At 42.7% G+C, this 27,270-nt stretch overlaps 2 protein-coding genes and 7 long non-coding RNA genes across 9 annotated transcripts; all 9 read right to left on the bottom strand.

Moving 5' to 3' along the window:
• LOC310876874 (fibronectin type III domain-containing protein 7-like) lies at nt 1–6,116 on the bottom strand (the record flags this gene model as incomplete). The annotated part of the gene is made up of 7 exons (XM_083790525.1): nt 5,956–6,116; nt 5,539–5,796; nt 4,927–5,184; nt 4,244–4,501; nt 3,855–3,962; nt 2,887–2,953; nt 1–31 (listed from the first exon to the last, which is right to left on the bottom strand). The coding sequence occupies exons 1-7, from the start codon at nt 6,044–6,046 to the stop codon at nt 1–3; spliced, it is 1,071 nt and encodes a 356-aa protein (XP_083646651.1). The 5' UTR covers nt 6,047–6,116.
• Nucleotides 6,117–7,079: 963 nt separating this feature from the next.
• LOC310876872 (fibronectin type III domain-containing protein 7-like) lies at nt 7,080–9,380 on the bottom strand (the record flags this gene model as incomplete). Its single annotated transcript, XM_083790523.1, has 6 exons — nt 9,223–9,380; nt 8,540–8,797; nt 8,104–8,361; nt 7,687–7,944; nt 7,268–7,332; nt 7,080–7,097 (listed from the first exon to the last, which is right to left on the bottom strand). The coding sequence occupies exons 1-6, from the start codon at nt 9,311–9,313 to the stop codon at nt 7,080–7,082; spliced, it is 948 nt and encodes a 315-aa protein (XP_083646649.1). The 5' UTR covers nt 9,314–9,380.
• Nucleotides 9,381–9,429: 49 nt separating this feature from the next.
• On the bottom strand, nt 9,430–10,412 carry LOC310876707. The gene is made up of 3 exons (XR_014570754.1): nt 10,252–10,412; nt 9,835–10,092; nt 9,430–9,480 (listed from the first exon to the last, which is right to left on the bottom strand). It is a non-coding gene; the product is annotated as an uncharacterized lncRNA (long non-coding RNA).
• Nucleotides 10,413–11,577: 1,165 nt separating this feature from the next.
• LOC310876702 lies at nt 11,578–12,949 on the bottom strand. Its single transcript, XR_014570749.1, has 4 exons — nt 12,836–12,949; nt 12,400–12,657; nt 11,983–12,240; nt 11,578–11,628 (listed from the first exon to the last, which is right to left on the bottom strand). It is a non-coding gene; the product is annotated as an uncharacterized lncRNA (long non-coding RNA).
• Nucleotides 12,950–13,515: 566 nt separating this feature from the next.
• Nucleotides 13,516–14,708, bottom strand: LOC310876705. Its single transcript, XR_014570752.1, has 3 exons — nt 14,544–14,708; nt 14,127–14,384; nt 13,516–13,769 (listed from the first exon to the last, which is right to left on the bottom strand). It is a non-coding gene; the product is annotated as an uncharacterized lncRNA (long non-coding RNA).
• Nucleotides 14,709–16,405: 1,697 nt separating this feature from the next.
• LOC310876708 lies at nt 16,406–17,371 on the bottom strand. Its single transcript, XR_014570755.1, has 3 exons — nt 17,124–17,371; nt 16,688–16,945; nt 16,406–16,528 (listed from the first exon to the last, which is right to left on the bottom strand). It is a non-coding gene; the product is annotated as an uncharacterized lncRNA (long non-coding RNA).
• A 430-nt stretch (nt 17,372–17,801) lies between these two features.
• On the bottom strand, nt 17,802–19,077 carry LOC310876706. The gene is made up of 3 exons (XR_014570753.1): nt 18,827–19,077; nt 18,410–18,667; nt 17,802–18,055 (listed from the first exon to the last, which is right to left on the bottom strand). It is a non-coding gene; the product is annotated as an uncharacterized lncRNA (long non-coding RNA).
• An 865-nt stretch (nt 19,078–19,942) lies between these two features.
• On the bottom strand, nt 19,943–21,135 carry LOC310876703. The gene is made up of 3 exons (XR_014570750.1): nt 20,971–21,135; nt 20,554–20,811; nt 19,943–20,196 (listed from the first exon to the last, which is right to left on the bottom strand). It is a non-coding gene; the product is annotated as an uncharacterized lncRNA (long non-coding RNA).
• A 951-nt stretch (nt 21,136–22,086) lies between these two features.
• LOC310876701 lies at nt 22,087–23,800 on the bottom strand. The gene is made up of 4 exons (XR_014570748.1): nt 23,551–23,800; nt 23,115–23,372; nt 22,698–22,955; nt 22,087–22,340 (listed from the first exon to the last, which is right to left on the bottom strand). It is a non-coding gene; the product is annotated as an uncharacterized lncRNA (long non-coding RNA).
• Nucleotides 23,801–27,270: the final 3,470 nt, after the last annotated feature.

Here is a 27,270-nt window from a genome sequence, read left to right as displayed (position 1 = left end):
TCAGGTGATGATGTTGAGCAAACTGACACAGCTAGGAGAGGGAAGGAGGCGCACTAATTACTATGTAGACACACTGCAGTGTGACAGCGCAGCTAGCAACACTGGAGAGCTCCGGACCCTGATGCTCGAAGGTATGGAGTTGAGGACAGCAATCCAGGAGTCCAGAGTTTGTGTCGACCAGTTTGCACTCTCACATCACATTGCAATGTTTTACTTAGGGTGGGATGCTTCAGCTTTTAAGATCTCATAACCAAGAATTACAGGCACGTTGGGCAGATTCCAAAGTACTCATGCTTGGTCATGTAAGAGTGGCATCAGTGTACACCTAAAATTGTATGTGTCACAGCTAATATTAGGGGGCCTGAGCCCAGGTACAAGAGGCCCACGATCCACTATGTTTCACTTACTGCATTAAGAAAGGATATTTATATATATATATATATATATATATATATATATATATATATATATAATTGTATAAGTATAATTATTTACATAATTCAAATAAATATAAAAGGTTTCATCTATTTTTAAAACATATGTTAGCTTCATGTCTCACTTACTGGTTAATAATGTTGTTGGTTGGTGTCAAGAGAATAGTTTTGTTGTGTTGTAGCAGCAGTTGTTGAATCTATTCTAGAAGATGTATTAAAGGGGCATTCCACTCATTTTCAACATTTTACTGGCATTAATACCTTAAGCTGTTGTGTGTCTGTTTCCTAGAACTAGAGGTCAGAAAAAATCATTAACTTGGTGAATCACACCATGTGATTGCTGATCCCAGAGTTGTACTAATACTGACTATTTGTCAGTTCTTCTTTATGCCTGATGAAGGTCTGACAACCGAAACGTTGCTCAATAAATCTAAACTCAAGTGAAGACAGTGTGTGCGGGATTCTTTTTTCTCTACTTACTCAGAAATTACAACCTAAACATTTTAAATGGGCCCAAGTTTATTTGCAGTGTTTGTGAATATCAGTAGCTGACAGCAAATCAATTTGGGGGCAGGGTTTTCTAGCAACACAATTACCGGTATACCACGGAAAAGGAAGGTCTAGAAACATTTCTAATATTAATTTATATATATATATATATATATATATATATTTTTTTTTTTAAATTTTTATCCCACGATTTTTGTAACCCAGTTTTCTTTTCACCCAGTGCCAATTATCTAATGTAATCCTGGGCGCTACACTTCCTCTGCCAACCTGGGGGGGCAGCGGACTGACCTCATGCCTCCTTCTATGCATGAGGAGTCCAAGCTGCTTCTTTTCACCTGACAGAGGGGAATTTCCCCGGCCGGACGTAGCGCGTGGAAGGGACACGTTATTTTCCGACCAGTTCCTTTCCCCTCCATCAGGCGCCCCGGCTGGCCAGGGGGAGGTAGTTTTAGAGACCAGGATTACGGCATGTTTTTGTGAGGGTATCTACCCTAGGGGACACGGGGAGAACATGCAAACTCTATGTTTATTAATTTAAATGTAAATTAATTTATATATTAAGTGTCTCATGTCGTAAGAAATGGAGTAAAATAAAAGTTTATTCTCTTTCATGTTTCCTTGAACTGAACCCAAAGTGTGTGGAGAATATTTTAATTGGTCTAATAGTACATCGTTTTTAGATTTTAGGTCTTGTTCCCGCTCTGTACCTGCCATCAACCGATAAGGAATGCTGGGATTCCCAGCACATGAGTCAGCATATGGTGTCACAGTGACACCATATGGGGAGTGTTGTTATTGAGGATAAAATGTTCACTTTAAGATGATATCCTAAGAAGGAAGGATCTGAATTTCTCATTGCTGAAATGTAACATATTCGAGAGACAGCGAAATCCATTCACGACGGACGACGTAGGTTGTGACTGAATCATTTTGCGTCGCGACCTATTATTTTCCGTTGATGACGTATATTCGAGTACGTCCTGGCGTAAATATCAATTCGTCCCAACGGTTCAACAATTCGCCCCAACGTCGGGGCTATAAAATAATTCGTTGCAGCGTTAAGAATCCGTTGTGGCGTGAGCTGGACTCGTCGCGGCAGAACGGGACTCGTCGCGGCTATATCTACCCGTTTGCGACGTAATAGGTTGACTTTGGTATATTTGCGGTGGTATTGCCGATGGGCCCGGGGCCCGGCACGTGCGCCTCGCCGGTCCGACTCGTCGCGGCAGAACGGGACTCGTCGCGGCTATATCTACCCGTTTGCGACGTAATAGGTTGACTTTGGTATATTTGCGGTGGTATTGCCGCGTGCCCGGGGCCCGGCACGTGCGCCTCGCCGGTCCGATTCCGTGGAGCTCTCCGCCGTCTCCAGGCGAGCCTGAGTGGTTCTCTGGGGTTCCAGCAGGCCTTTTTCCGCGCGCATCGTGCCCGGGGAACGGCCCACGCGCCCGGGCCTGGCACCACCGCGTGCACCTTGCCGGTCCGGTTCCGTGGAGCCCTTCGCCGTCCCCAGGCGACCCTGCGTTCCAGAGCTGTCACCTCTTTTGCCCACCGAAAATAGCAGATCTACCTAGGCCTTCCTACATACGGGATGGCCCGACCCGCGTCTGTGGACCCCTGGGGGGGTCCCCGTGGACCCTTGGGGATCACGGTAGTCCACGGGGGTCCGTCTGTGTGTGTGTGTGTGTGTGTGTGTGTGTGTGTGTGTGTGTGTGTGTGCGAGCATGCGTGTAATGTTCTCCATCTCATACCTGAGCTGAATGTCAAGGCCGGACTATGGTCACTGGAGCAGTTGCCATTGATAGCCTTAACGTGTACAGTGTAGGTGGTGCCACACATGATGCTTGTAAGAGTACAATGGAGTTCAGAGGACAGGCAGGTGACATTGTCTTGACTACTTGAGGCAGAAACATAGTACTGTACTGTTCCTTTGTGGCCAGACCAGGACACAACAGCACTGTTCCTGATACAGTCAGGAGCTACCGAGATGCTGGTAGGAACACATGGCACTGCAAAGGACGGATACAGAGTTAAACATTGTACAGCAACTTTGATATAATGAAATAAAAATCAATGTAGCAGGGCTCCAGACTACCATTAGGAAAATTGTAAATTAAGATTTGAACCTGCAAAATATTAAGGGGTAACATGGCAATGTGTTATAAAATAAAACAGATTGTTTTCCGAGTGGAAACATAATTTTAAAGGAATTTACATTGTCTAGGAGTTAATTTATTTTTGCCTTCCTCCACTTAATCATTTAATTCCATGCATTCATCTATATCTAGATTTTAAGCCATTTAATAAAATGTAATTGACACCTAATTAAAACGACCCAACAGGTAAAAAGCAGCACTGCAGTGTTTTGTGGTGAACATCTTCTAACCTGTTTTTAGTTCCACAGTTGAACTTGGTTCTGTGTGACAACCTCTGTCCACAGCTACAACACTGACAGAGTAGTTTTCACCACAGTGTAGATCAGTGAAAGAGCAGGAGTTTGCAACGCTTGAGTTACAGGTGTGTTCGTGTCCATCATGTGCTGCTGCTGTTGCTATGTACATATCTGCTCCTGAAACATTGGACCAGGACACTGTGCTAACCCCACATTCTGTAGAAACATGAACATTACTGGGGGCGCAGGGACCTGGAGAGATGGAGGGAAGAAGTGGAGAGAAAAAACTGATTAAATACAATGTTTCAAAAGTCTGTTGAAGACTGTTCAGATGCATAGCTTTAAATCTTGTTCTCTCTGAATACCTGCAATGAAGTGATGATGAGTGCTGGGATTCCCAGCACATGAGTCAGTATAATATGGTGTCACTGTGATGGTATAGTTCTGGCCACAGTGCATGTTGGGTATCTGACAGCTGGTACTGTTGGTGGAGCAGTCACGTATGTGTCTATCCTGACCCACTGCCGTCACATTGTAAGATGTGGCACTGGAGCTTCCTACCCAGGTCACATGGGCTGAGCTGGGACACGCCAGACTGGCATTAACATTCACTGGGGCACACGGAACTGAGAAGAGACAAAGGCAAAACACAATGTTGACATGTTGTTATATCATAATGATGTTCAAGGAATTAAATTAATTTCGAAAGGAAATCACACACTTTCAGGAACGTTTTCAAGTAAAATGTTCTACTATAATATGCGTTTGTTTATTAATTTAGCAATCAAGTCACTAAGTCCAACCTAGATTCGAATCCATTCATTCCAAATAAATCTTTCGGAAGAGAACATGAAAAAACCTAACAGGTCAAAAGCAGCATTAGCGTTTTTCGTGAACATCTTCTCACCTGTTTTCAGTTCCACAGCTGAACTTGGTTCACTGTGACAACCTCTGTCAACAGCTACAACACTGACAGAGTAGTTTTCACCACAGTGTAGATCAGTGAAAGAGCAGGTGTTTGCAGTGCTTGAGTTGCAGGTGTGGTTGTGTCCATCATGTCCTGTTGCTGTTGCTATGTACGCGTCTGCTCCTGAAACATTGGACCAGGACACTGTGCTAGCCCCACATGATGCAGAAACAGAAACATTACTGGGGGCGCAGGGACCTGGAGAGATGGAGGGAAGAAGTGGAGAGAAATAACGATTATTCTCTTTCATTTGTGCTTCAATTGATCAAACAAAAGTACAAAACGTATGCTGAGCATCTTAATTAGACTATCAAATTAGTCTGTTGTAGATTGTTCATATTAGTGCATAGTCTTTAGTCATATTAGTGTGGTTGCTATAGGCAACACACTATTATTCTCGGTCCGAGGTTTTTTTTCATGTTTCACACACTGTGACTGTTGTCACTGTTGTCATGCTTCACATGATATCGCAATATATAATATAATATTATATATTAAATATATAATGGTAAGACAGAATTCAGTTCCCAGTGGATTCCTCGCGACTCGTGTCAATGCAACCACACTTTCAACTTCCCAAAATTGCACCTTTATAGTTAGTACATATTGTTTTCTCTGTGTACCTGCACTAAAGTGAAGAGGAATGCTGGGATTCCCAGCACATGAGTCAGCATATGGTGTCACTGTGATGGTATAGTTCTGGCCACAGTGCATGTTGGGTATCTGACAGCTGGTACTGTTGGTGGAGCAGTCATGTATGTGTCCATCCTGACCCACTGCTGTCACATTGTAAGATGTGGCACTGGAGCTTTCTACCCAGGTCACACTGGCTGAGTTGGGACACACCAGACTGGCACTAACACTCACTGGGGCACACGGGGCTGGGAAGAGAAATAGGTGCGAGGGGAGTGTTGTTATTGAGGAGAAAATCTTTACATTAAGAAAATATGAACTTAAGGAAACCAATGACAAACATTTGACAATTTTGTCACAACATGATTTGAATCTCTGATTCGCATAGAAGAAATGGGGGAAAAGACTATATTAATGGGCAAAGTGTTTTCTTTGTATTCATATTTCTTAAATAATTTTAAATTTGGGGGTGGCAAACATGTTCAATCCTTCCTACCTTCACTCAATTCATGCATTGATCTTAATCTAGATTTTAAGACACTTAAGCAATTTAAGTTTATGACGCAACAAGTCAAGAAGAGGATTAGTGACCATCATCTCACCTGTTTTCAGTTCCACAGCTGGACTCGGTTCACTGGGACAACCTCTGCCAACAGCTACAAGACTGACAGAGTAGTTTTCACCACAGTGTAGATCAGTGAAAGAGCAGGAGTTTACAACGCTTGCGTTACAGGTGTGTTCGTGTCCATCATGTGCTGTTGCTGTTGCTATGTGCATATCTGCTCCTGGTAGAGGGGACCAGGACACTGTGCTAGCCCCACATGATGCAGAAACAGAGACATTACCGGGGGGGCAGGGACCTGGAGAGATGGAGGGAAGAAAATGTGAGAAAGAAAGATTATTGTCTATCATGTATTTCATGCAAATTGCAATTAGACCATTCAAAATGTTCTGTTTTGGATGTTGATAGAATTAGTACATAGCCTTTAGAGTAATTAAGTCTTGTTCCATCTTTTTACCTGCACTGAAGTGATAAGGAATGCTGGGATTCCCAGCACATGAGTCAGCATATGGTGTCACTGTGATGGTAACGTTCTGGCCACAGTGCATGTTGGGTATGTGACAGCCGGTACTGTTGGTGGAGCAGTCATGTATGTGTCCATCATGACCCACTGCCGTCACATTGTAAGATGTGGCACTAGAGCTTCCTGCCCAGGTCACATGGGCTGTGTTGGGACACGCCAGACTGGCACTAACATTCACTGGGGCACATGGTACTAGGAAGAGAAAGAGGTAAATATATTTGATGTATTCATGGGAATTAAATGAGTAATTAAGTAATGCATTTAGTAATTAAGTCAGACATCCTGATACCAACATTTAAATTATATCGTACTGAAGAACGTGTAAATTCTCCGGTCAGCATTACACAGTCGTTAGTGACCATCATCTCACCTGTTTTCAGTTCCACAGCTGAACTTGGTTCACTGTGACAACCTCTGTCAACAGCTACAACACTGACAGAGTAGTTTCCACCACAGTGTAGATCAGTGAAAGAGCAGGTGTTTGCAGTGCTTGAGTTGCAGGTGTGGTTGTGTCCATCATGTCCTGTTGCTGTTGCTATGTACGTGTCTGCTCCTGAAACATTGGACCAGGACACTGTGCTAGCCCCACATGATGCAGAAACAGAAACATTACTGGGGGCGCAGGGCCCTGGAGAGATGGAGGGAAGAAGTGGAGAGAAAGAACGATTATTCTCTTTCATTTGTGCTTCAATTGATCAAACAAAAGTACAAAACGTATGCTGAGCATCTTAATTAGACTATCAAATTAGTCTGTTGTAGATTGTTCATATTAGTGCATAGTCTTTAGTCATATTAGTGTGGTTGCTATAGGCAACACACTATTATTCTCGGTCCGAGGTTTTTTTTCATGTTTCACACACTGTGACTGTTGTCACTGTTGTCATGCTTCACATGATATCGCAATATATAATATAATATTATATATTAAATATATAATGGTAAGACAGAATTCAGTTCCCAGTGGATTCCTCGCGACTCGTGTCAATGCAACCACACTTTCAACTTCCCAAAATTGCACCTTTATAGTTAGTACATATTGTTTTCTCTGTGTACCTGCACTAAAGTGAAGAGGAATGCTGGGATTCCCAGCACATGAGTCAGCATATGGTGTCACTGTGATGGTATAGTTCTGGCCACAGTGCATGTTGGGTATCTGACAGCTGGTACTGTTGGTGGAGCAGTCATGTATGTGTCCATCCTGACCCACTGCTGTCACATTGTAAGATGTGGCACTGGAGCTTTCTACCCAGGTCACACTGGCTGAGTTGGGACACACCAGACTGGCACTAACACTCACTGGGGCACACGGGGCTGGGAAGAGAAATAGGTGCGAGGGGAGTGTTGTTATTGAGGAGAAAATCTTTACATTAAGAAAATATGAACTTAAGGAAACCAATGACAAACATTTGACAATTTTGTCACAACATGATTTGAATCTCTGATTCGCATAGAAGAAATGGGGGAAAAGACTATATTAATGGGCAAAGTGTTTTCTTTGTATTCATATTTCTTAAATAATTTTAAATTTGGGGGTGGCAAACATGTTCAATCCTTCCTACCTTCACTCAATTCATGCATTGATCTTAATCTAGATTTTAAGACACTTAAGCAATTTAAGTTTATGACGCAACAAGTCAAGAAGAGGATTAGTGACCATCATCTCACCTGTTTTCAGTTCCACAGCTGGACTCGGTTCACTGGGACAACCTCTGCCAACAGCTACAAGACTGACAGAGTAGTTTTCACCACAGTGTAGATCAGTGAAAGAGCAGGAGTTTACAACGCTTGCGTTACAGGTGTGTTCGTGTCCATCATGTGCTGTTGCTGTTGCTATGTGCATATCTGCTCCTGGTAGAGGGGACCAGGACACTGTGCTAGCCCCACATGATGCAGAAACAGAGACATTACCGGGGGGGCAGGGACCTGGAGAGATGGAGGGAAGAAAATGTGAGAAAGAAAGATTATTGTCTATCATGTATTTCATGCAAATTGCAATTAGACCATTCAAAATGTTCTGTTTTGGATGTTGATAGAATTAGTACATAGCCTTTAGAGTAATTAAGTCTTGTTCCATCTTTTTACCTGCACTGAAGTGATAAGGAATGCTGGGATTCCCAGCACATGAGTCAGCATATGGTGTCACTGTGATGGTAACGTTCTGGCCACAGTGCATGTTGGGTATGTGACAGCCGGTACTGTTGGTGGAGCAGTCATGTATGTGTCCATCATGACCCACTGCCGTCACATTGTAAGATGTGGCACTGGAGCTTCCTGCCCAGGTCACATGGGCTGTGTTGGGACACGCCAGACTGGCACTAACATTCACTGGGGCACATGGTACTAGGAAGAGAAAGAGGTAAATATATTTGATGTATTCATGGGAATTAAATGAGTAATTAAGTAATGCATTTAGTAATTAAGTCAGACATCCTGATACCAACATTTAAATTATATCGTACTGAAGAACGTGTAAATTCTCCGGTCAGCATTACACAGTCGTTAGTGACCATCATCTCACCTGTTTTCAGTTCCACAGCTGAACTTGGTTCACTGTGACAACCTCTGTCAACAGCTACAACACTGACAGAGTAGTTTCCACCACAGTGTAGATCAGTGAAAGAGCAGGTGTTTGCAGTGCTTGAGTTGCAGGTGTGGTTGTGTCCATCATGTCCTGTTGCTGTTGCTATGTACGTGTCTGCTCCTGAAACATTGGACCAGGACACTGTGCTAGCCCCACATGATGCAGAAACAGAAACATTACTGGGGGCGCAGGGCCCTGGAGAGATGGAGGGAAGAAGTGGAGAGAAAGAACGATTATTCTCTTTCATTTGTGCTTCAATTGATCAAACAAAAGTACAAAACGTATGCTGAGCATCTTAATTAGACTATCAAATTAGTCTGTTGTAGATTGTTCATATTAGTGCATAGTCTTTAGTCATATTAGTGTGGTTGCTATAGGCAACACACTATTATTCTCGGTCCGAGGTTTTTTTTCATGTTTCACACACTGTGACTGTTGTCACTGTTGTCATGCTTCACATGATATCGCAATATATAATATAATATTATATATTAAATATATAATGGTAAGACAGAATTCAGTTCCCAGTGGATTCCTCGCGACTCGTGTCAATGCAACCACACTTTCAACTTCCCAAAATTGCACCTTTATAGTTAGTACATATTGTTTTCTCTGTGTACCTGCACTAAAGTGAAGAGGAATGCTGGGATTCCCAGCACATGAGTCAGCATATGGTGTCACTGTGATGGTATAGTTCTGGCCACAGTGCATGTTGGGTATCTGACAGCTGGTACTGTTGGTGGAGCAGTCATGTATGTGTCCATCCTGACCCACTGCTGTCACATTGTAAGATGTGGCACTGGAGCTTTCTACCCAGGTCACACTGGCTGAGTTGGGACACACCAGACTGGCACTAACACTCACTGGGGCACACGGGGCTGGGAAGAGAAATAGGTGCGAGGGGAGTGTTGTTATTGAGGAGAAAATCTTTACATTAAGAAAATATGAACTTAAGGAAACCAATGACAAACATTTGACAATTTTGTCACAACATGATTTGAATCTCTGATTCGCATAGAAGAAATGGGGGAAAAGACTATATTAATGGGCAAAGTGTTTTCTTTGTATTCATATTTCTTAAATAATTTTAAATTTGGGGGTGGCAAACATGTTCAATCCTTCCTACCTTCACTCAATTCATGCATTGATCTTAATCTAGATTTTAAGACACTTAAGCAATTTAAGTTTATGACGCAACAAGTCAAGAAGAGGATTAGTGACCATCATCTCACCTGTTTTCAGTTCCACAGCTGGACTCGGTTCACTGGGACAACCTCTGCCAACAGCTACAAGACTGACAGAGTAGTTTTCACCACAGTGTAGATCAGTGAAAGAGCAGGAGTTTACAACGCTTGCGTTACAGGTGTGTTCGTGTCCATCATGTGCTGTTGCTGTTGCTATGTGCATATCTGCTCCTGGTAGAGGGGACCAGGACACTGTGCTAGCCCCACATGATGCAGAAACAGAGACATTACCGGGGGGGCAGGGACCTGGAGAGATGGAGGGAAGAAAATGTGAGAAAGAAAGATTATTGTCTATCATGTATTTCATGCAAATTGCAATTAGACCATTCAAAATGTTCTGTTTTGGATGTTGATAGAATTAGTACATAGCCTTTAGAGTAATTAAGTCTTGTTCCATCTTTTTACCTGCACTGAAGTGATAAGGAATGCTGGGATTCCCAGCACATGAGTCAGCATATGGTGTCACTGTGATGGTAACGTTCTGGCCACAGTGCATGTTGGGTATGTGACAGCCGGTACTGTTGGTGGAGCAGTCATGTATGTGTCCATCATGACCCACTGCCGTCACATTGTAAGATGTGGCACTAGAGCTTCCTGCCCAGGTCACATGGGCTGTGTTGGGACACGCCAGACTGGCACTAACATTCACTGGGGCACATGGTACTAGGAAGAGAAAGAGGTAAATATATTTGATGTATTCATGGGAATTAAATGAGTAATTAAGTAATGCATTTAGTAATTAAGTCAGACATCCTGATACCAACATTTAAATTATATCGTACTGAAGAACGTGTAAATTCTCCGGTCAGCATTACACAGTCGTTAGTGACCATCATCTCACCTGTTTTCAGTTCCACAGCTGAACTTGGTTCACTGTGACAACCTCTGTCAACAGCTACAACACTGACAGAGTAGTTTCCACCACAGTGTAGATCAGTGAAAGAGCAGGTGTTTGCAGTGCTTGAGTTGCAGGTGTGGTTGTGTCCATCATGTCCTGTTGCTGTTGCTATGTACGTGTCTGCTCCTGAAACATTGGACCAGGACACTGTGCTAGCCCCACATGATGCAGAAACAGAAACATTACTGGGGGCGCAGGGCCCTGGAGAGATGGAGGGAAGAAGTGGAGAGAAAGAACGATTATTCTCTTTCATTTGTGCTTCAATTGATCAAACAAAAGTACAAAACGTATGCTGAGCATCTTAATTAGACTATCAAATTAGTCTGTTGTAGATTGTTCATATTAGTGCATAGTCTTTAGTCATATTAGTGTGGTTGCTATAGGCAACACACTATTATTCTCGGTCCGAGGTTTTTTTTCATGTTTCACACACTGTGACTGTTGTCACTGTTGTCATGCTTCACATGATATCGCAATATATAATATAATATTATATATTAAATATATAATGGTAAGACAGAATTCAGTTCCCAGTGGATTCCTCGCGACTCGTGTCAATGCAACCACACTTTCAACTTCCCAAAATTGCACCTTTATAGTTAGTACATATTGTTTTCTCTGTGTACCTGCACTAAAGTGAAGAGGAATGCTGGGATTCCCAGCACATGAGTCAGCATATGGTGTCACTGTGATGGTATAGTTCTGGCCACAGTGCATGTTGGGTATCTGACAGCTGGTACTGTTGGTGGAGCAGTCATGTATGTGTCCATCCTGACCCACTGCTGTCACATTGTAAGATGTGGCACTGGAGCTTTCTACCCAGGTCACACTGGCTGAGTTGGGACACACCAGACTGGCACTAACACTCACTGGGGCACACGGGGCTGGGAAGAGAAATAGGTGCGAGGGGAGTGTTGTTATTGAGGAGAAAATCTTTACATTAAGAAAATATGAACTTAAGGAAACCAATGACAAACATTTGACAATTTTGTCACAACATGATTTGAATCTCTGATTCGCATAGAAGAAATGGGGGAAAAGACTATATTAATGGGCAAAGTGTTTTCTTTGTATTCATATTTCTTAAATAATTTTAAATTTGGGGGTGGCAAACATGTTCAATCCTTCCTACCTTCACTCAATTCATGCATTGATCTTAATCTAGATTTTAAGACACTTAAGCAATTTAAGTTTATGACGCAACAAGTCAAGAAGAGGATTAGTGACCATCATCTCACCTGTTTTCAGTTCCACAGCTGGACTCGGTTCACTGGGACAACCTCTGCCAACAGCTACAAGACTGACAGAGTAGTTTTCACCACAGTGTAGATCAGTGAAAGAGCAGGAGTTTACAACGCTTGCGTTACAGGTGTGTTCGTGTCCATCATGTGCTGTTGCTGTTGCTATGTGCATATCTGCTCCTGGTAGAGGGGACCAGGACACTGTGCTAGCCCCACATGATGCAGAAACAGAGACATTACCGGGGGGGCAGGGACCTGGAGAGATGGAGGGAAGAAAATGTGAGAAAGAAAGATTATTGTCTATCATGTATTTCATGCAAATTGCAATTAGACCATTCAAAATGTTCTGTTTTGGATGTTGATAGAATTAGTACATAGCCTTTAGAGTAATTAAGTCTTGTTCCATCTTTTTACCTGCACTGAAGTGATAAGGAATGCTGGGATTCCCAGCACATGAGTCAGCATATGGTGTCACTGTGATGGTAACGTTCTGGCCACAGTGCATGTTGGGTATGTGACAGCCGGTACTGTTGGTGGAGCAGTCATGTATGTGTCCATCATGACCCACTGCCGTCACATTGTAAGATGTGGCACTGGAGCTTCCTGCCCAGGTCACATGGGCTGTGTTGGGACACGCCAGACTGGCACTAACATTCACTGGGGCACATGGTACTAGGAAGAGAAAGAGGTAAATATATTTGATGTATTCATGGGAATTAAATGAGTAATTAAGTAATGCATTTAGTAATTAAGTCAGACATCCTGATACCAACATTTAAATTATATCGTACTGAAGAACGTGTAAATTCTCCGGTCAGCATTACACAGTCGTTAGTGACCATCATCTCACCTGTTTTCAGTTCCACAGCTGAACTTGGTTCACTGTGACAACCTCTGTCAACAGCTACAACACTGACAGAGTAGTTTCCACCACAGTGTAGATCAGTGAAAGAGCAGGTGTTTGCGGTGCTTGAGTTGCAGGTGTGGTTGTGTCCATCATGTCCTGTTGCTGTTGCTATGTACGTGTCTGCTCCTGAAACATTGGACCAGGACACTGTGCTAGCCCCACATGATGCAGAAACAGAAACATTACTGGGGGCGCAGGGCCCTGGAGAGATGGAGGGAAGAAGTGGAGAGAAAGAACGATTATTCTCTTTCATTTGTGCTTCAATTGATCAAACAAAAGTACAAAACGTATGCTGAGCATCTTAATTAGACTATCAAATTAGTCTGTTGTAGATTGTTCATATTAGTGCATAGTCTTTAGTCATATTAGTGTGGTTGCTATAGGCAACACACTATTATTCTCGGTCCGAGGTTTTTTTTCATGTTTCACACACTGTGACTGTTGTCACTGTTGTCATGCTTCACATGATATCGCAATATATAATATAATATTATATATTAAATATATAATGGTAAGACAGAATTCAGTTCCCAGTGGATTCCTCGCGTCAATGCAAACACACTTTCAACTTCCCAAAATTGCACCTTTATAGTTAGTACATATTGTTTTCTCTGTGTACCTGCACTAAAGTGAAGAGGAATGCTGGGATTCCCAGCACATGAGTCAGCATATGGTGTCACTGTGATGGTATAGTTCTGGCCACAGTGCATGTTGGGTATCTGACAGCTGGTACTGTTGGTGGAGCAGTCATGTATGTGTCCATCCTGACCCACTGCTGTCACATTGTAAGATGTGGCACTGGAGCTTTCTACCCAGGTCACATTGGCTGAGTTGGGACACACCAGACTGGCACTAACACTCACTGGGGCACACGGGGCTGGGAAGAGAAATAGGTGCGAGGGGAGTGTTGTTGTTATTGAGGAGAAAATCTTTACATTAAGAAAATATGAACTTAAGGAAACCAATGACAAACATTTGACAATTTTGTCACAACATGATTTGAATCTCTGATTCGCATAGAAGAAATGGGGGAAAAGACTATATTAATGGGCAAAGTGTTTTCTTTGTATTCATATTTCTTAAATAATTTTAAATTTGGGGGTGGCAAACATGTTCAATCCTTCCTCCCTTCACTCAATTCATGCATTGATCTTAATCTAGATTTTAAGACACTTAAGCAATTTAAGTTTATGACGCAACAAGTCAAGAAAAGGATTAGTGACCATCATCTCACCTGTTTTCAGTTCCACAGCTGGACTCGGTTCACTGGGACAACCTCTGCCAACAGCTACAAGACTGACAGAGTAGTTTTCACCACAGTGTAGATCAGTGAAAGAGCAGGAGTTTACAACGCTTGCGTTACAGGTGTGTTCGTGTCCATCATGTGCTGTTGCTGTTGCTATGTGCATATCTGCTCCTGGTAGAGGGGACCAGGACACTGTGCTAGCCCCACATGATGCAGAAACAGAGACATTACCGGGGGGGCAGGGACCTGGAGAGATGGAGGGAAGAAAATGTGAGAAAGAAAGATTATTGTCTATCATGTATTTCATGCAAATTGCAATTAGACCATTCAAAATGTTCTGTTTTGGATGTTGATAGAATTAGTACATAGCCTTTAGAGTAATTAAGTCTTGTTCCATCTTTTTACCTGCACTGAAGTGATAAGGAATGCTGGGATTCCCAGCACATGAGTCAGCATATGGTGTCACTGTGATGGTAACGTTCTGGCCACAGTGCATGTTGGGTATGTGACAGCCGGTACTGTTGGTGGAGCAGTCATGTATGTGTCCATCATGACCCACTGCCGTCACATTGTAAGATGTGGCACTGGAGCTTCCTGCCCAGGTCACATGGGCTGTGTTGGGACACACCAGACTGGCACTAACATTCACTGGGGGACATGGTACTAGGAAGAGAAAGAGGTAAATATAATTGATGTATTCACAGGAATTAAATGAGTAATTAAGTAATGCATTTAGTAATTAAGTCAGACATCCTGATACCAACATTTAAATTATATCGTACTGAAGAACGTGTAAATGCTCCGGTCAGCATTACACAGTCGTTAGTGACCATCATCTCACCTGTTTTCAGTTCCACAGCTGAACTTGGTTCACTGTGACAACCTCTGTCAACAGCTACAACACTGACAGAGTAGTTTCCACCACAGTGTAGATCAGTGAAAGAGCAGGTGTTTGCAGTGCTTGAGTTGCAGGTGTGGTTGTGTCCATCATGTCCTGTTGCTGTTGCTTTGTACGCGTCTGCTCCTGAAACATTGGACCAGGACACTGTGCTAGCCCCACATGATGCAGAAACAGAAACATTACTGGGGGCGCAGGGCCCTGGAGAGATGGAGGGAAGAAGTGGAGAGAAAGAACGATTATTCTCTTTCATTTGTGCTTCAATTGATCAAACAAAAGTACAAAACGTATGCTGAGCATCTTAATTAGACTATCAAATTAGTCTGTTGTAGATTGTTCATATTAGTGCATAGTCTTTAGTCATATTAGTGTGGTTGCTATAGGCAACACACTATTGTTCTCGGTCCGAGAATTTTTTTCATGTTTCACACACTGTGACTGTTGTCACTGTTGTCATGCTTCACATGATATCGCAATATATTATATAATATTATATATTAAATATATAATGGTAAGACAGAATTCAGTTCCCAGTGGATTCCTCGCGTCAATGCAACCACACTTTCAACTTCCCAAAATTGCACCTTTATAGTTAGTACATATTGTTTTCTCTGTGTACCTGCACTAAAGTGAAGAGGAATGCTGGGATTCCCAGCACATGAGTCAGCATATGGTGTCACTGTGATGGTATAGTTCTGGCCACAGTGCATGTTGGGTATCTGACAGCTGGTACTGTTGGTGGAGCAGTCATGTATGTGTCCATCCTGACCCACTGCTGTCACATTGTAAGATGTGGCACTGGAGCTTTCTACCCAGGTCACATTGGCTGAGTTGGGACACACCAGACTGGCACTAACACTCACTGGGGCACACGGGGCTGGGAAGAGAAATAGGTGCGAGGGGAGTGTTGTTGTTATTGAGGAGAAAATCTTTACATTAAGAAAATATGAACTTAAGGAAACCAATGACAAACATTTGACAATTTTGTCACAACATGATTTGAATCTCTGATTTGCATAGAAGAAATGGGGGAAAAGACTATATTAATGGGCAAAGTGTTTTCTTTGTATTCATATTTCTTAAATAATTTTAAATTTGGGGGTGGCAAACATGTTCAATCCTTCCTCCCTTCACTCAATTCATGCATTGATCTTAATCTAGATTTTAAGACACTTAATCAATTTAAGTTTATGACACAACAAGTCAAGAAAAGGATTAGTGACCATCATCTCACCTGTTTTCAGTTCCACAGCTGGACTCGGTTCACTGGGACAACCTCTGCCAACAGCTACAAGACTGACAGAGTAGTTTTCACCACAGTGTAGATCAGTGAAAGAGCAGGAGTTTACAACACTTGCGTTACAGGTGTGTTCGTGTCCATCATGTGCTGTTGCTGTTGCTATGTGCATATCTGCTCCTGGTAGAGGGGACCAGGACACTGTGCTAGCCCCACATGATGCAGAAACAGAGACATTACCGGGGGGGCAGGGACCTGGAGAGATGGAGGGAAGAAATGGTGAGAAAGAAAGATTATTGTCTTTCATGTATTTCATGCAAATTGCAATTAGACCATTCAAAATGTTCTGTTTTGGATGTTGATAGAATTAGTACATAGCCTTTAGAGTAATTAAGTCTTGTTCCATCTTTTTACCTGCACTGAAGTGATAAGGAATGCTGGGATTCCCAGCACATGAGTCAGCATATGGTGTCACTGTGATGGTAACGTTCTGGCCACAGTGCATGTTGGGTATGTGACAGCCGGTACTGTTGGTGGAGCAGTCATGTATGTGTCCATCATGACCCACTGCCGTCACATTGTAAGATGTGGTACTGGAGCTTCCTGCCCAGGTCACATGGGCTGTGTTGGGACACACCAGACTGGCACTAACATTCACTGGGGCACATGGTACTAGGAAGAGAAAGAGGTAAATATATTTGATGTATTCACGGGAATTAAATGAGTAATTAAGTAATGCATTTAGTAATTAAGTCAGACATCCTGATACCAACATTTAAATTATATCGTACTGAAGAACGTGAAAATGCTCCGGTCAGCAGTACACAGTCGTTAGTGACCATCATCTCACCTGTTTTCAGTTCCACAGCTGAACTTGGTTCACTGTGACAACCTCTGTCAACAGCTACAACACTGACAGAGTAGTTTCCACCACAGTGTAGATAAGTGAAAGAGCAGGTGTTTGCAGTGCTTGAGTTGCAGGTGTGGTTGTGTCCATCATGTCCTGTTGCTGTTGCTATGTACGCGTCTGCTCCTGAAACATTGGACCAGGACACTGTGCTAGCCCCACATGATGCAGAAACAGAAACATTACTGGGGGCGCAGGGCCCTGGAGAGATGGAGGGAAGAAGTGGAGAGAAAGAACGATTATTCTCTTTCATTTGTGCTTCAATTGATCAAACAAAAGTACAAAACGTATGCTGAGCATCTTAATTAGACTATCAAATTAGTCTGTTGTAGATTGTTCATATTAGTGCATAGTCTTTAGTCATATTAGTGTGGTTGCTATAGGCAACACACTATTATTCTCGGTCCGAGGTTTTTTTTCATGTTTCACACACTGTGACTGTTGTCATGCTTCACATGATATCGCAATATATAATATAATATTATATATTAAATATATAATGGTAAGACAGAATTCAGTTCCCAGTGGATTCCTCGCGACTCGTGTCAATGCAACCACACTTTCAACTTCCCAAAATTGAACCTTTATAGTTAGTACATATTGTTTTCTCTGTGTACCTGCACTAAAGTGAAGAGGAATGCTGGGATTCCCAGCACATGAGTCAGCATATGGTGTCACTGTGATGGTATAGTTCTGGCCACAGTGCATGTTGGGTATCTGACAGCTGGTACTGTTGGTGGAGCAGTCATGTATGTGTCCATCCTGACCCACTGCTGTCACATTGTAAGATGTGGCACTGGAGCTTTCTACCCAGGTCACACTGGCTGAGTTGGGACACACCAGACTGGCACTAACACTCACTGGGGCACACGGGGCTGGGAAGAGAAATAGGAGTGAGGGGAGTGTTGTTATTGAGGAGAAAATCTTTACATTAAGAAAATATGAACTTAAGGAAACCAATGACAAACATTTGACAATTTTGTCACAACATGATTTGAATCTCTGATTCGCATAGAAGAAATGGGGGAAAAGACTATATTAATGGGCAAAGTGTTTTCTTTGTATTCATATTTCTTAAATAATTTTAAATTTGGGGGTGGCAAACATGTTCAATCCTTCCTACCTTCACTCAATTCATGCATTGATCTTAATCTAGATTTTAAGACACTTAAGCAATTTAAGTTTATGACGCAACAAGTCAAGAAGAGGATTAGTGACCATCATCTCACCTGTTTTCAGTTCCACAGCTGGACTCGGTTCACTGGGACAACCTCTGCCAACAGCTACAAGACTGACAGAGTAGTTTTCACCACAGTGTAGATCAGTGAAAGAGCAGGAGTTTACAACGCTTGCGTTACAGGTGTGTTCGTGTCCATCATGTGCTGTTGCTGTTGCTATGTGCATATCTGCTCCTGGTAGAGGGGACCAGGACACTGTGCTAGCCCCACATGATGCAGAAACAGAGACATTACCGGGGGGGCAGGGACCTGGAGAGATGGAGGGAAGAAAATGTGAGAAAGAAAGATTATTGTCTATCATGTATTTCATGCAAATTGCAATTAGACCATTCAAAATGTTCTGTTTTGGATGTTGATAGAATTAGTACATAGCCTTTAGAGTAATTAAGTCTTGTTCCATCTTTTTACCTGCACTGAAGTGATAAGGAATGCTGGGATTCCCAGCACATGAGTCAGCATATGGTGTCACTGTGATGGTAACGTTCTGGCCACAGTGCATGTTGGGTATGTGACAGCCGGTACTGTTGGTGGAGCAGTCATGTATGTGTCCATCATGACCCACTGCCGTCACATTGTAAGATGTGGCACTGGAGCTTCCTGCCCAGGTCACATGGGCTGTGTTGGGACACGCCAGACTGGCACTAACATTCACTGGGGCACATGGTACTAGGAAGAGAAAGAGGTAAATATATTTGATGTATTCATGGGAATTAAATGAGTAATTAAGTAATGCATTTAGTAATTAAGTCAGACATCCTGATACCAACATTTAAATTATATCGTACTGAAGAACGTGTAAATTCTCCGGTCAGCATTACACAGTCGTTAGTGACCATCATCTCACCTGTTTTCAGTTCCACAGCTGAACTTGGTTCACTGTGACAACCTTTGTCAACAGCTACAACACTGACAGAGTAGTTTCCACCACAGTGTAGATCAGTGAAAGAGCAGGTGTTTGCAGTGCTTGAGTTGCAGGTGTGGTTGTGTCCATCATGTCCTGTTGCTGTTGCTATGTACGTGTCTGCTCCTGAAACATTGGACCAGGACACTGTGCTAGCCCCACATGATGCAGAAACAGAAACATTACTGGGGGCGCAGGGCCCTGGAGAGATGGAGGGAAGAAGTGGAGAGAAAGAACGATTATTCTCTTTCATTTGTGCTTCAATTGATCAAACAAAAGTACAAAACGTATGCTGAGCATCTTAATTAGACTATCAAATTAGTCTGTTGTAGATTGTTCATATTAGTGCATAGTCTTTAGTCATATTAGTGTGGTTGCTATAGGCAACACACTATTATTCTCGGTCCGAGGTTTTTTTTCATGTTTCACACACTGTGACTGTTGTCACTGTTGTCATGCTTCACATGATATCGCAATATATAATATAATATTATATATTAAATATATAATGGTAAGACAGAATTCAGTTCCCAGTGGATTCCTCGCGTCAATGCAACCACACTTTCAACTTCCCAAAATTGCACCTTTATAGTTAGTACATATTGTTTTCTCTGTGTACCTGCACTAAAGTGAAGAGGAATGCTGGGATTCCCAGCACATGAGTCAGCATATGGTGTCACTGTGATGGTATAGTTCTGGCCACAGTGCATGTTGGGTATCTGACAGCTGGTACTGTTGGTGGAGCAGTCATGTATGTGTCCATCCTGACCCACTGCTGTCACATTGTAAGATGTGGCACTGGAGCTTTCTACCCAGGTCACATTGGCTGAGTTGGGACACACCAGACTGGCACTAACACTCACTGGGGCACACGGGGCTGGGAAGAGAAATAGGTGCGAGGGGAGTGTTGTTGTTATTGAGGAGAAAATCTTTACATTAAGAAAATATGAACTTAAGGAAACCAATGACAAACATTTGACAATTTTGTCACAACATGATTTGAATCTCTGATTCGCATAGAAGAAATGGGGGAAAAGACTATATTAATGGGCAAAGTGTTTTCTTTGTATTCATATTTCTTAAATAATTTTAAATTTGGGGGTGGCAAACATGTTCAATCCTTCCTCCCTTCACTCAATTCATGCATTGATCTTAATCTAGATTTTAAGACACTTAAGCAATTTAAGTTTATGACGCAACAAGTCAAGAAGAGGATTAGTGACCATCATCTCACCTGTTTTCAGTTCCACAGCTGGACTCGGTTCACTGGGACAACCTCTGCCAACAGCTACAAGACTGACAGAGTAGTTTTCACCACAGTGTAGATCAGTGAAAGAGCAGGAGTTTACAACGCTTGCGTTACAGGTGTGTTCGTGTCCATCATGTGCTGTTGCTGTTGCTATGTGCATATCTGCTCCTGGTAGAGGGGACCAGGACACTGTGCTAGCCCCACATGATGCAGAAACAGAGACATTACCGGGGGGGCAGGGACCTGGAGAGATGGAGGGAAGAAAATGTGAGAAAGAAAGATTATTGTCTATCATGTATTTCATGCAAATTGCAATTAGACCATTCAAAATGTTCTGTTTTGGATGTTGATAGAATTAGTACATAGCCTTTAGAGTAATTAAGTCTTGTTCCATCTTTTTACCTGCACTGAAGTGATAAGGAATGCTGGGATTCCCAGCACATGAGTCAGCATATGGTGTCACTGTGATGGTAACGTTCTGGCCACAGTGCATGTTGGGTATGTGACAGCCGGTACTGTTGGTGGAGCAGTCATGTATGTGTCCATCATGACCCACTGCCGTCACATTGTAAGATGTGGCACTGGAGCTTCCTGCCCAGGTCACATGGGCTGTGTTGGGACACACCAGACTGGCACTAACATTCACTGGGGGACATGGTACTAGGAAGAGAAAGAGGTAAATATAATTGATGTATTCACAGGAATTAAATGAGTAATTAAGTAATGCATTTAGTAATTAAGTCAGACATCCTGATACCAACATTTAAATTATATCGTACTGAAGAACGTGTAAATGCTCCGGTCAGCATTACACAGTCGTTAGTGACCATCATCTCACCTGTTTTCAGTTCCACAGCTGAACTTGGTTCACTGTGACAACCTCTGTCAACAGCTACAACACTGACAGAGTAGTTTCCACCACAGTGTAGATCAGTGAAAGAGCAGGTGTTTGCAGTGCTTGAGTTGCAGGTGTGGTTGTGTCCATCATGTCCTGTTGCTGTTGCTTTGTACGCGTCTGCTCCTGAAACATTGGACCAGGACACTGTGCTAGCCCCACATGATGCAGAAACAGAAACATTACTGGGGGCGCAGGGCCCTGGAGAGATGGAGGGAAGAAGTGGAGAGAAAGAACGATTATTCTCTTTCATTTGTGCTTCAATTGATCAAACAAAAGTACAAAACGTATGCTGAGCATCTTAATTAGACTATCAAATTAGTCTGTTGTAGATTGTTCATATTAGTGCATAGTCTTTAGTCATATTAGTGTGGTTGCTATAGGCAACACACTATTGTTCTCGGTCCGAGAATTTTTTTCATGTTTCACACACTGTGACTGTTGTCACTGTTGTCATGCTTCACATGATATCGCAATATATTATATAATATTATATATTAAATATATAATGGTAAGACAGAATTCAGTTCCCAGTGGATTCCTCGCGTCAATGCAACCACACTTTCAACTTCCCAAAATTGCACCTTTATAGTTAGTACATATTGTTTTCTCTGTGTACCTGCACTAAAGTGAAGAGGAATGCTGGGATTCCCAGCACATGAGTCAGCATATGGTGTCACTGTGATGGTATAGTTCTGGCCACAGTGCATGTTGGGTATCTGACAGCTGGTACTGTTGGTGGAGCAGTCATGTATGTGTCCATCCTGACCCACTGCTGTCACATTGTAAGATGTGGCACTGGAGCTTTCTACCCAGGTCACATTGGCTGAGTTGGGACACACCAGACTGGCACTAACACTCACTGGGGCACACGGGGCTGGGAAGAGAAATAGGTGCGAGGGGAGTGTTGTTGTTATTGAGGAGAAAATCTTTACATTAAGAAAATATGAACTTAAGGAAACCAATGACAAACATTTGACAATTTTGTCACAACATGATTTGAATCTCTGATTTGCATAGAAGAAATGGGGGAAAAGACTATATTAATGGGCAAAGTGTTTTCTTTGTATTCATATTTCTTAAATAATTTTAAATTTGGGGGTGGCAAACATGTTCAATCCTTCCTCCCTTCACTCAATTCATGCATTGATCTTAATCTAGATTTTAAGACACTTAATCAATTTAAGTTTATGACACAACAAGTCAAGAAAAGGATTAGTGACCATCATCTCACCTGTTTTCAGTTCCACAGCTGGACTCGGTTCACTGGGACAACCTCTGCCAACAGCTACAAGACTGACAGAGTAGTTTTCACCACAGTGTAGATCAGTGAAAGAGCAGGAGTTTACAACGCTTGCGTTACAGGTGTGTTCGTGTCCATCATGTGCTGTTGCTGTTGCTATGTGCATATCTGCTCCTGGTAGAGGGGACCAGGACACTGTGCTAGCCCCACATGATGCAGAAACAGAGACATTACCGGGGGGGCAGGGACCTGGAGAGATGGAGGGAAGAAATGGTGAGAAAGAAAGATTATTGTCTTTCATGTATTTCATGCAAATTGCAATTAGACCATTCAAAATGTTCTGTTTTGGATGTTGATAGAATTAGTACATAGCCTTTAGAGTAATTAAGTCTTGTTCCATCTTTTTACCTGCACTGAAGTGATAAGGAATGCTGGGATTCCCAGCACATGAGTCAGCATATGGTGTCACTGTGATGGTAACGTTCTGGCCACAGTGCATGTTGGGTATGTGACAGCCGGTACTGTTGGTGGAGCAGTCATGTATGTGTCCATCATGACCCACTGCCGTCACATTGTAAGATGTGGTACTGGAGCTTCCTGCCCAGGTCACATGGGCTGTGTTGGGACACACCAGACTGGCACTAACATTCACTGGGGCACATGGTACTAGGAAGAGAAAGAGGTAAATATATTTGATGTATTCACGGGAATTAAATGAGTAATTAAGTAATGCATTTAGTAATTAAGTCAGACATCCTGATACCAACATTTAAATTATATCGTACTGAAGAACGTGAAAATGCTCCGGTCAGCAGTACACAGTCGTTAGTGACCATCATCTCACCTGTTTTCAGTTCCACAGCTGAACTTGGTTCACTGTGACAACCTCTGTCAACAGCTACAACACTGACAGAGTAGTTTCCACCACAGTGTAGATAAGTGAAAGAGCAGGTGTTTGCAGTGCTTGAGTTGCAGGTGTGGTTGTGTCCATCATGTCCTGTTGCTGTTGCTATGTACGCGTCTGCTCCTGAAACATTGGACCAGGACACTGTGCTAGCCCCACATGATGCAGAAACAGAAACATTACTGGGGGCGCAGGGCCCTGGAGAGATGGAGGGAAGAAGTGGAGAGAAAGAACGATTATTCTCTTTCATTTGTGCTTCAATTGATCAAACAAAAGTACAAAACGTATGCTGAGCATCTTAATTAGACTATCAAATTAGTCTGTTGTAGATTGTTCATATTAGTGCATAGTCTTTAGTCATATTAGTGTGGTTGCTATAGGCAACACACTATTGTTCTCGGTCCGAGATTTTTTTTCATGTTTCACACACTGTGACTGTTGTCACTGTTGTCATGCTTCACATGATATCGCAATATATTATATAATATTATATATTAAATATATAATGGTAAGACAGAATTCAGTTCCCAGTGGATTCCTCGCGTCAATGCAACCACACTTTCAACTTCCCAAAATTGCACCTTTATAGTTAGTACATATTGTTTTCTCTGTGTACCTGCACTAAAGTGAAGAGGAATGCTGGGATTCCCAGCACATGAGTCAGCATATGGTGTCACTGTGATGGTATAGTTCTGGCCACAGTGCATGTTGGGTATCTGACAGCTGGTACTGTTGGTGGAGCAGTCATGTATGTGTCCATCCTGACCCACTGCTGTCACATTGTAAGATGTGGCACTGGAGCTTTCTACCCAGGTCACTTTGGCTGAGTTGGGACACACCAGACTGGCACTAACACTCACTGGGGCACACGGGGCTGGGAAGAGAAATAGGTGCGAGGGGAGTGTTGTTATTGAGGAGAAAATCTTTACATTAAGAAAATATGAACTTAAGGAAACCAATGACAAACATTTGACAATTTTGTCACAACATGATTTGAATCTCTGATTCGCATAGAAGAAATGGGGGAAAAGACTATATTAATGGGCAAAGTGTTTTCTTTGTATTCATATTTCTTAAATAATTTTAAATTTGGGGGTGGCAAACATGTTCAATCCTTCCTCCCTTCACTCAATTCATGCATTGATCTTAATCTAGATTTTAAGACACTTAATCAATTTAAGTTTATGACACAACAAGTCAAGAAAAGGATTAGTGACCATCATCTCACCTGTTTTCAGTTCCACAGCTGAACTTGGTTGACTGTGACAACCTCTGTCCACAGCTACAACAGTGACAGAGTAGTTTTCACCACAGTCTAGATCAGTGAAAGAGCAGGAGTTTGCATTGCCTGAGTCACAGGTGTAGATGTCTCCATCATGTGTTGTTGCTGTTGCTATGTACATGTCTGCTCCTCTGTCAGGGGACCAGGACACGTTGCTAACTCCGCATAATGTAGAAACAGAAACATTACTAGGTGGGCAGGGACCTGGAGACATAAGAGGTAAGAAATGGAGAAAAATTAAAGTTTATTCTCTTTCATGTTTCCTTGAACTGAACACAAAGCATGGGGAGAATATTTGAAATAGTCTAATACTAAATCATTTTTAGGTCTTGTTCCCGCTCTGTACCTGCCATCAACTGATACGGAATGCTGGAATTCCCAGCACATGAGTCAGCATATGGTGTCACTGTGATGGTGAAGTTCTGGCCACAGTGCATGTTGGGTATCTGACAGCTGGTACCGTTGGTGTTGCAGTCATGTACTTGTCCATCCTGGCCCACCGCTGTCACATTGTAAGCTGTGGCACTGGGGCTTCCTACCCAGGTCAGTGAGGTCACATGGGTTGAGTTGGGACACACCAGACTGGCAGTAACATTATATGGAGCACATGGGGCTGGGAAGAGAAAGAAAAAGAGTGAGAAAGTTAATCAGAATCATCGTTTTTGTCACATCAACGGTTTACAAGAAGTCTGTGTGTGTGTGTGTGTGTGTGTGTGTGTGTGTGTGTGTGTGTGTGTGTGTGTGTGTGTGTGTGTGTGTGTGTGTGTGTGTGTGTGTGTGTGTGTGTGTGTGTGTGTGTGTGCACACGTGCGCACGCGTGTGTGTGTGTGTGCGAGCATGCGTGTAATGTTCTCCATCTCATACCTGAGCTGAATGTCAAGGCTGGACTCGGGTCACTGGAGCAGTTGCCATTGATAGCCTTAACGCGTACAGTGTAGGTGGTGCCACACATGATGCTTGTAAGAGTAGAATGGAGTTCAGAGGACAGGCAGGTGACATTGTCTTGACTACTTGAGGCAGAAACATAGTACTGTACTGTTCCTTTGTGGCCAGACCAGGACACAACAGCACTGTTGCTGATACATTCAGGAGCTACAGAGATGTTGGTAGGAACACATGGCACTACAAAGAGAAGACAATTCCAAAGTTAAGCATGATTAAAGCAATATGTGATGAGCTAAGAAGAAAAATCTAACTGGGCTTCAATATATAATTAAGCAAAATGTAAATTAAAATGATTTGAATCTCAAAATGAATAAAGAGAAATGGAACAACGTATTTCTTGGTTCCTCCCTTTACTCAATTGTGCATTCCATATCCCGATTTTAAGTCATTCAATTGAAGTAAGTTGAGTCCCACAGAGAAAATGACCTAACACTTCAAAATCAGAATTAAGGTGCCTTTGGTGAACATCTTCTCACCTGTTTTAAGATCCACAGCTGAACTTGGTTGACTCTGACAACCTCTGTCCACAGCTACAACAGTGACAGAGTAGTTTTCACCACAGTCTAGATCAGTGAAAGAGCTGGAGTTTGCATTGTCTGAGTCACAGGTGTAGATGTCTCCATCATGTGTTGTTGCTGTTGCTATGTACATGTCTGCTCCTCTGTCAGGGGACCAGGACACTGTGCTAACTCCGCATAATGTAGAAACAGAAACATTACTAGGCGGGCAGGGACCTGGAGACATAAGAGGTAAGAAATGGAGAAAAATAAAAGTTTATTCTCTGTCATGTTTCCTTGAACTGAACCCAAAGCATGGGGAGAATATTTGAAATAGTCTAATAATAAATTGTTTTTAGATTTTAGGTCTTGTTCCCGCTCTGTACCTGCCATCAACTGATAAGGAATGCTGGGATTCCCAGCACATGAGTCAGAATATGGTGTCACTGTGATGGTGAAGTTCTGGCCACAGTGCATGTTGGGTATATGACAGCTGGTACTGTTGGTGTTGCAGTCATGTATTTGTCCATCCTGGCCCACCGCTGTCACATTGTAAGCTGTGGCACTGGGGCTTCCTACCCAGGTCAGTGAGGTCACATGGGTTGAGTTGGGACACACCAGATTGGCAGTAACATTATATGGAGCACATGGGGCTGGGAAGAGAAAGAAAAAGAATGAGAAAGTTAATCAGAAACATCGTTTTTGTCACATCACAGGTTTACAAGAAGTGTGTGCGTGCGCACGTAGGTGTGGGTGTGTGTGCGAGCATGCGTGTAATGTTCTACATCTCATACCTGAGCTGAATGTCAAGGCCGGACTCGGGTCACTGGAGCAGTTGCCATTGATAGCCTTAACACGTACAGTGTAGGTGGTGCCACACATGATGCTTGTAAGAGTACAATGGAGTTCAGAGGACAGGCAGGTGACATTGTCTTG

Source organism: Protomyctophum parallelum (genome assembly GCF_964188405.1).
Source record: "Protomyctophum parallelum genome assembly, chromosome: 19".
Taxonomy (NCBI): domain Eukaryota; kingdom Metazoa; phylum Chordata; class Actinopteri; order Myctophiformes; family Myctophidae; genus Protomyctophum; species Protomyctophum parallelum.
The sequence above is the reverse complement of the archived record's forward strand: the minus strand, read 5'-3'. Positions and strand labels throughout refer to the sequence as shown.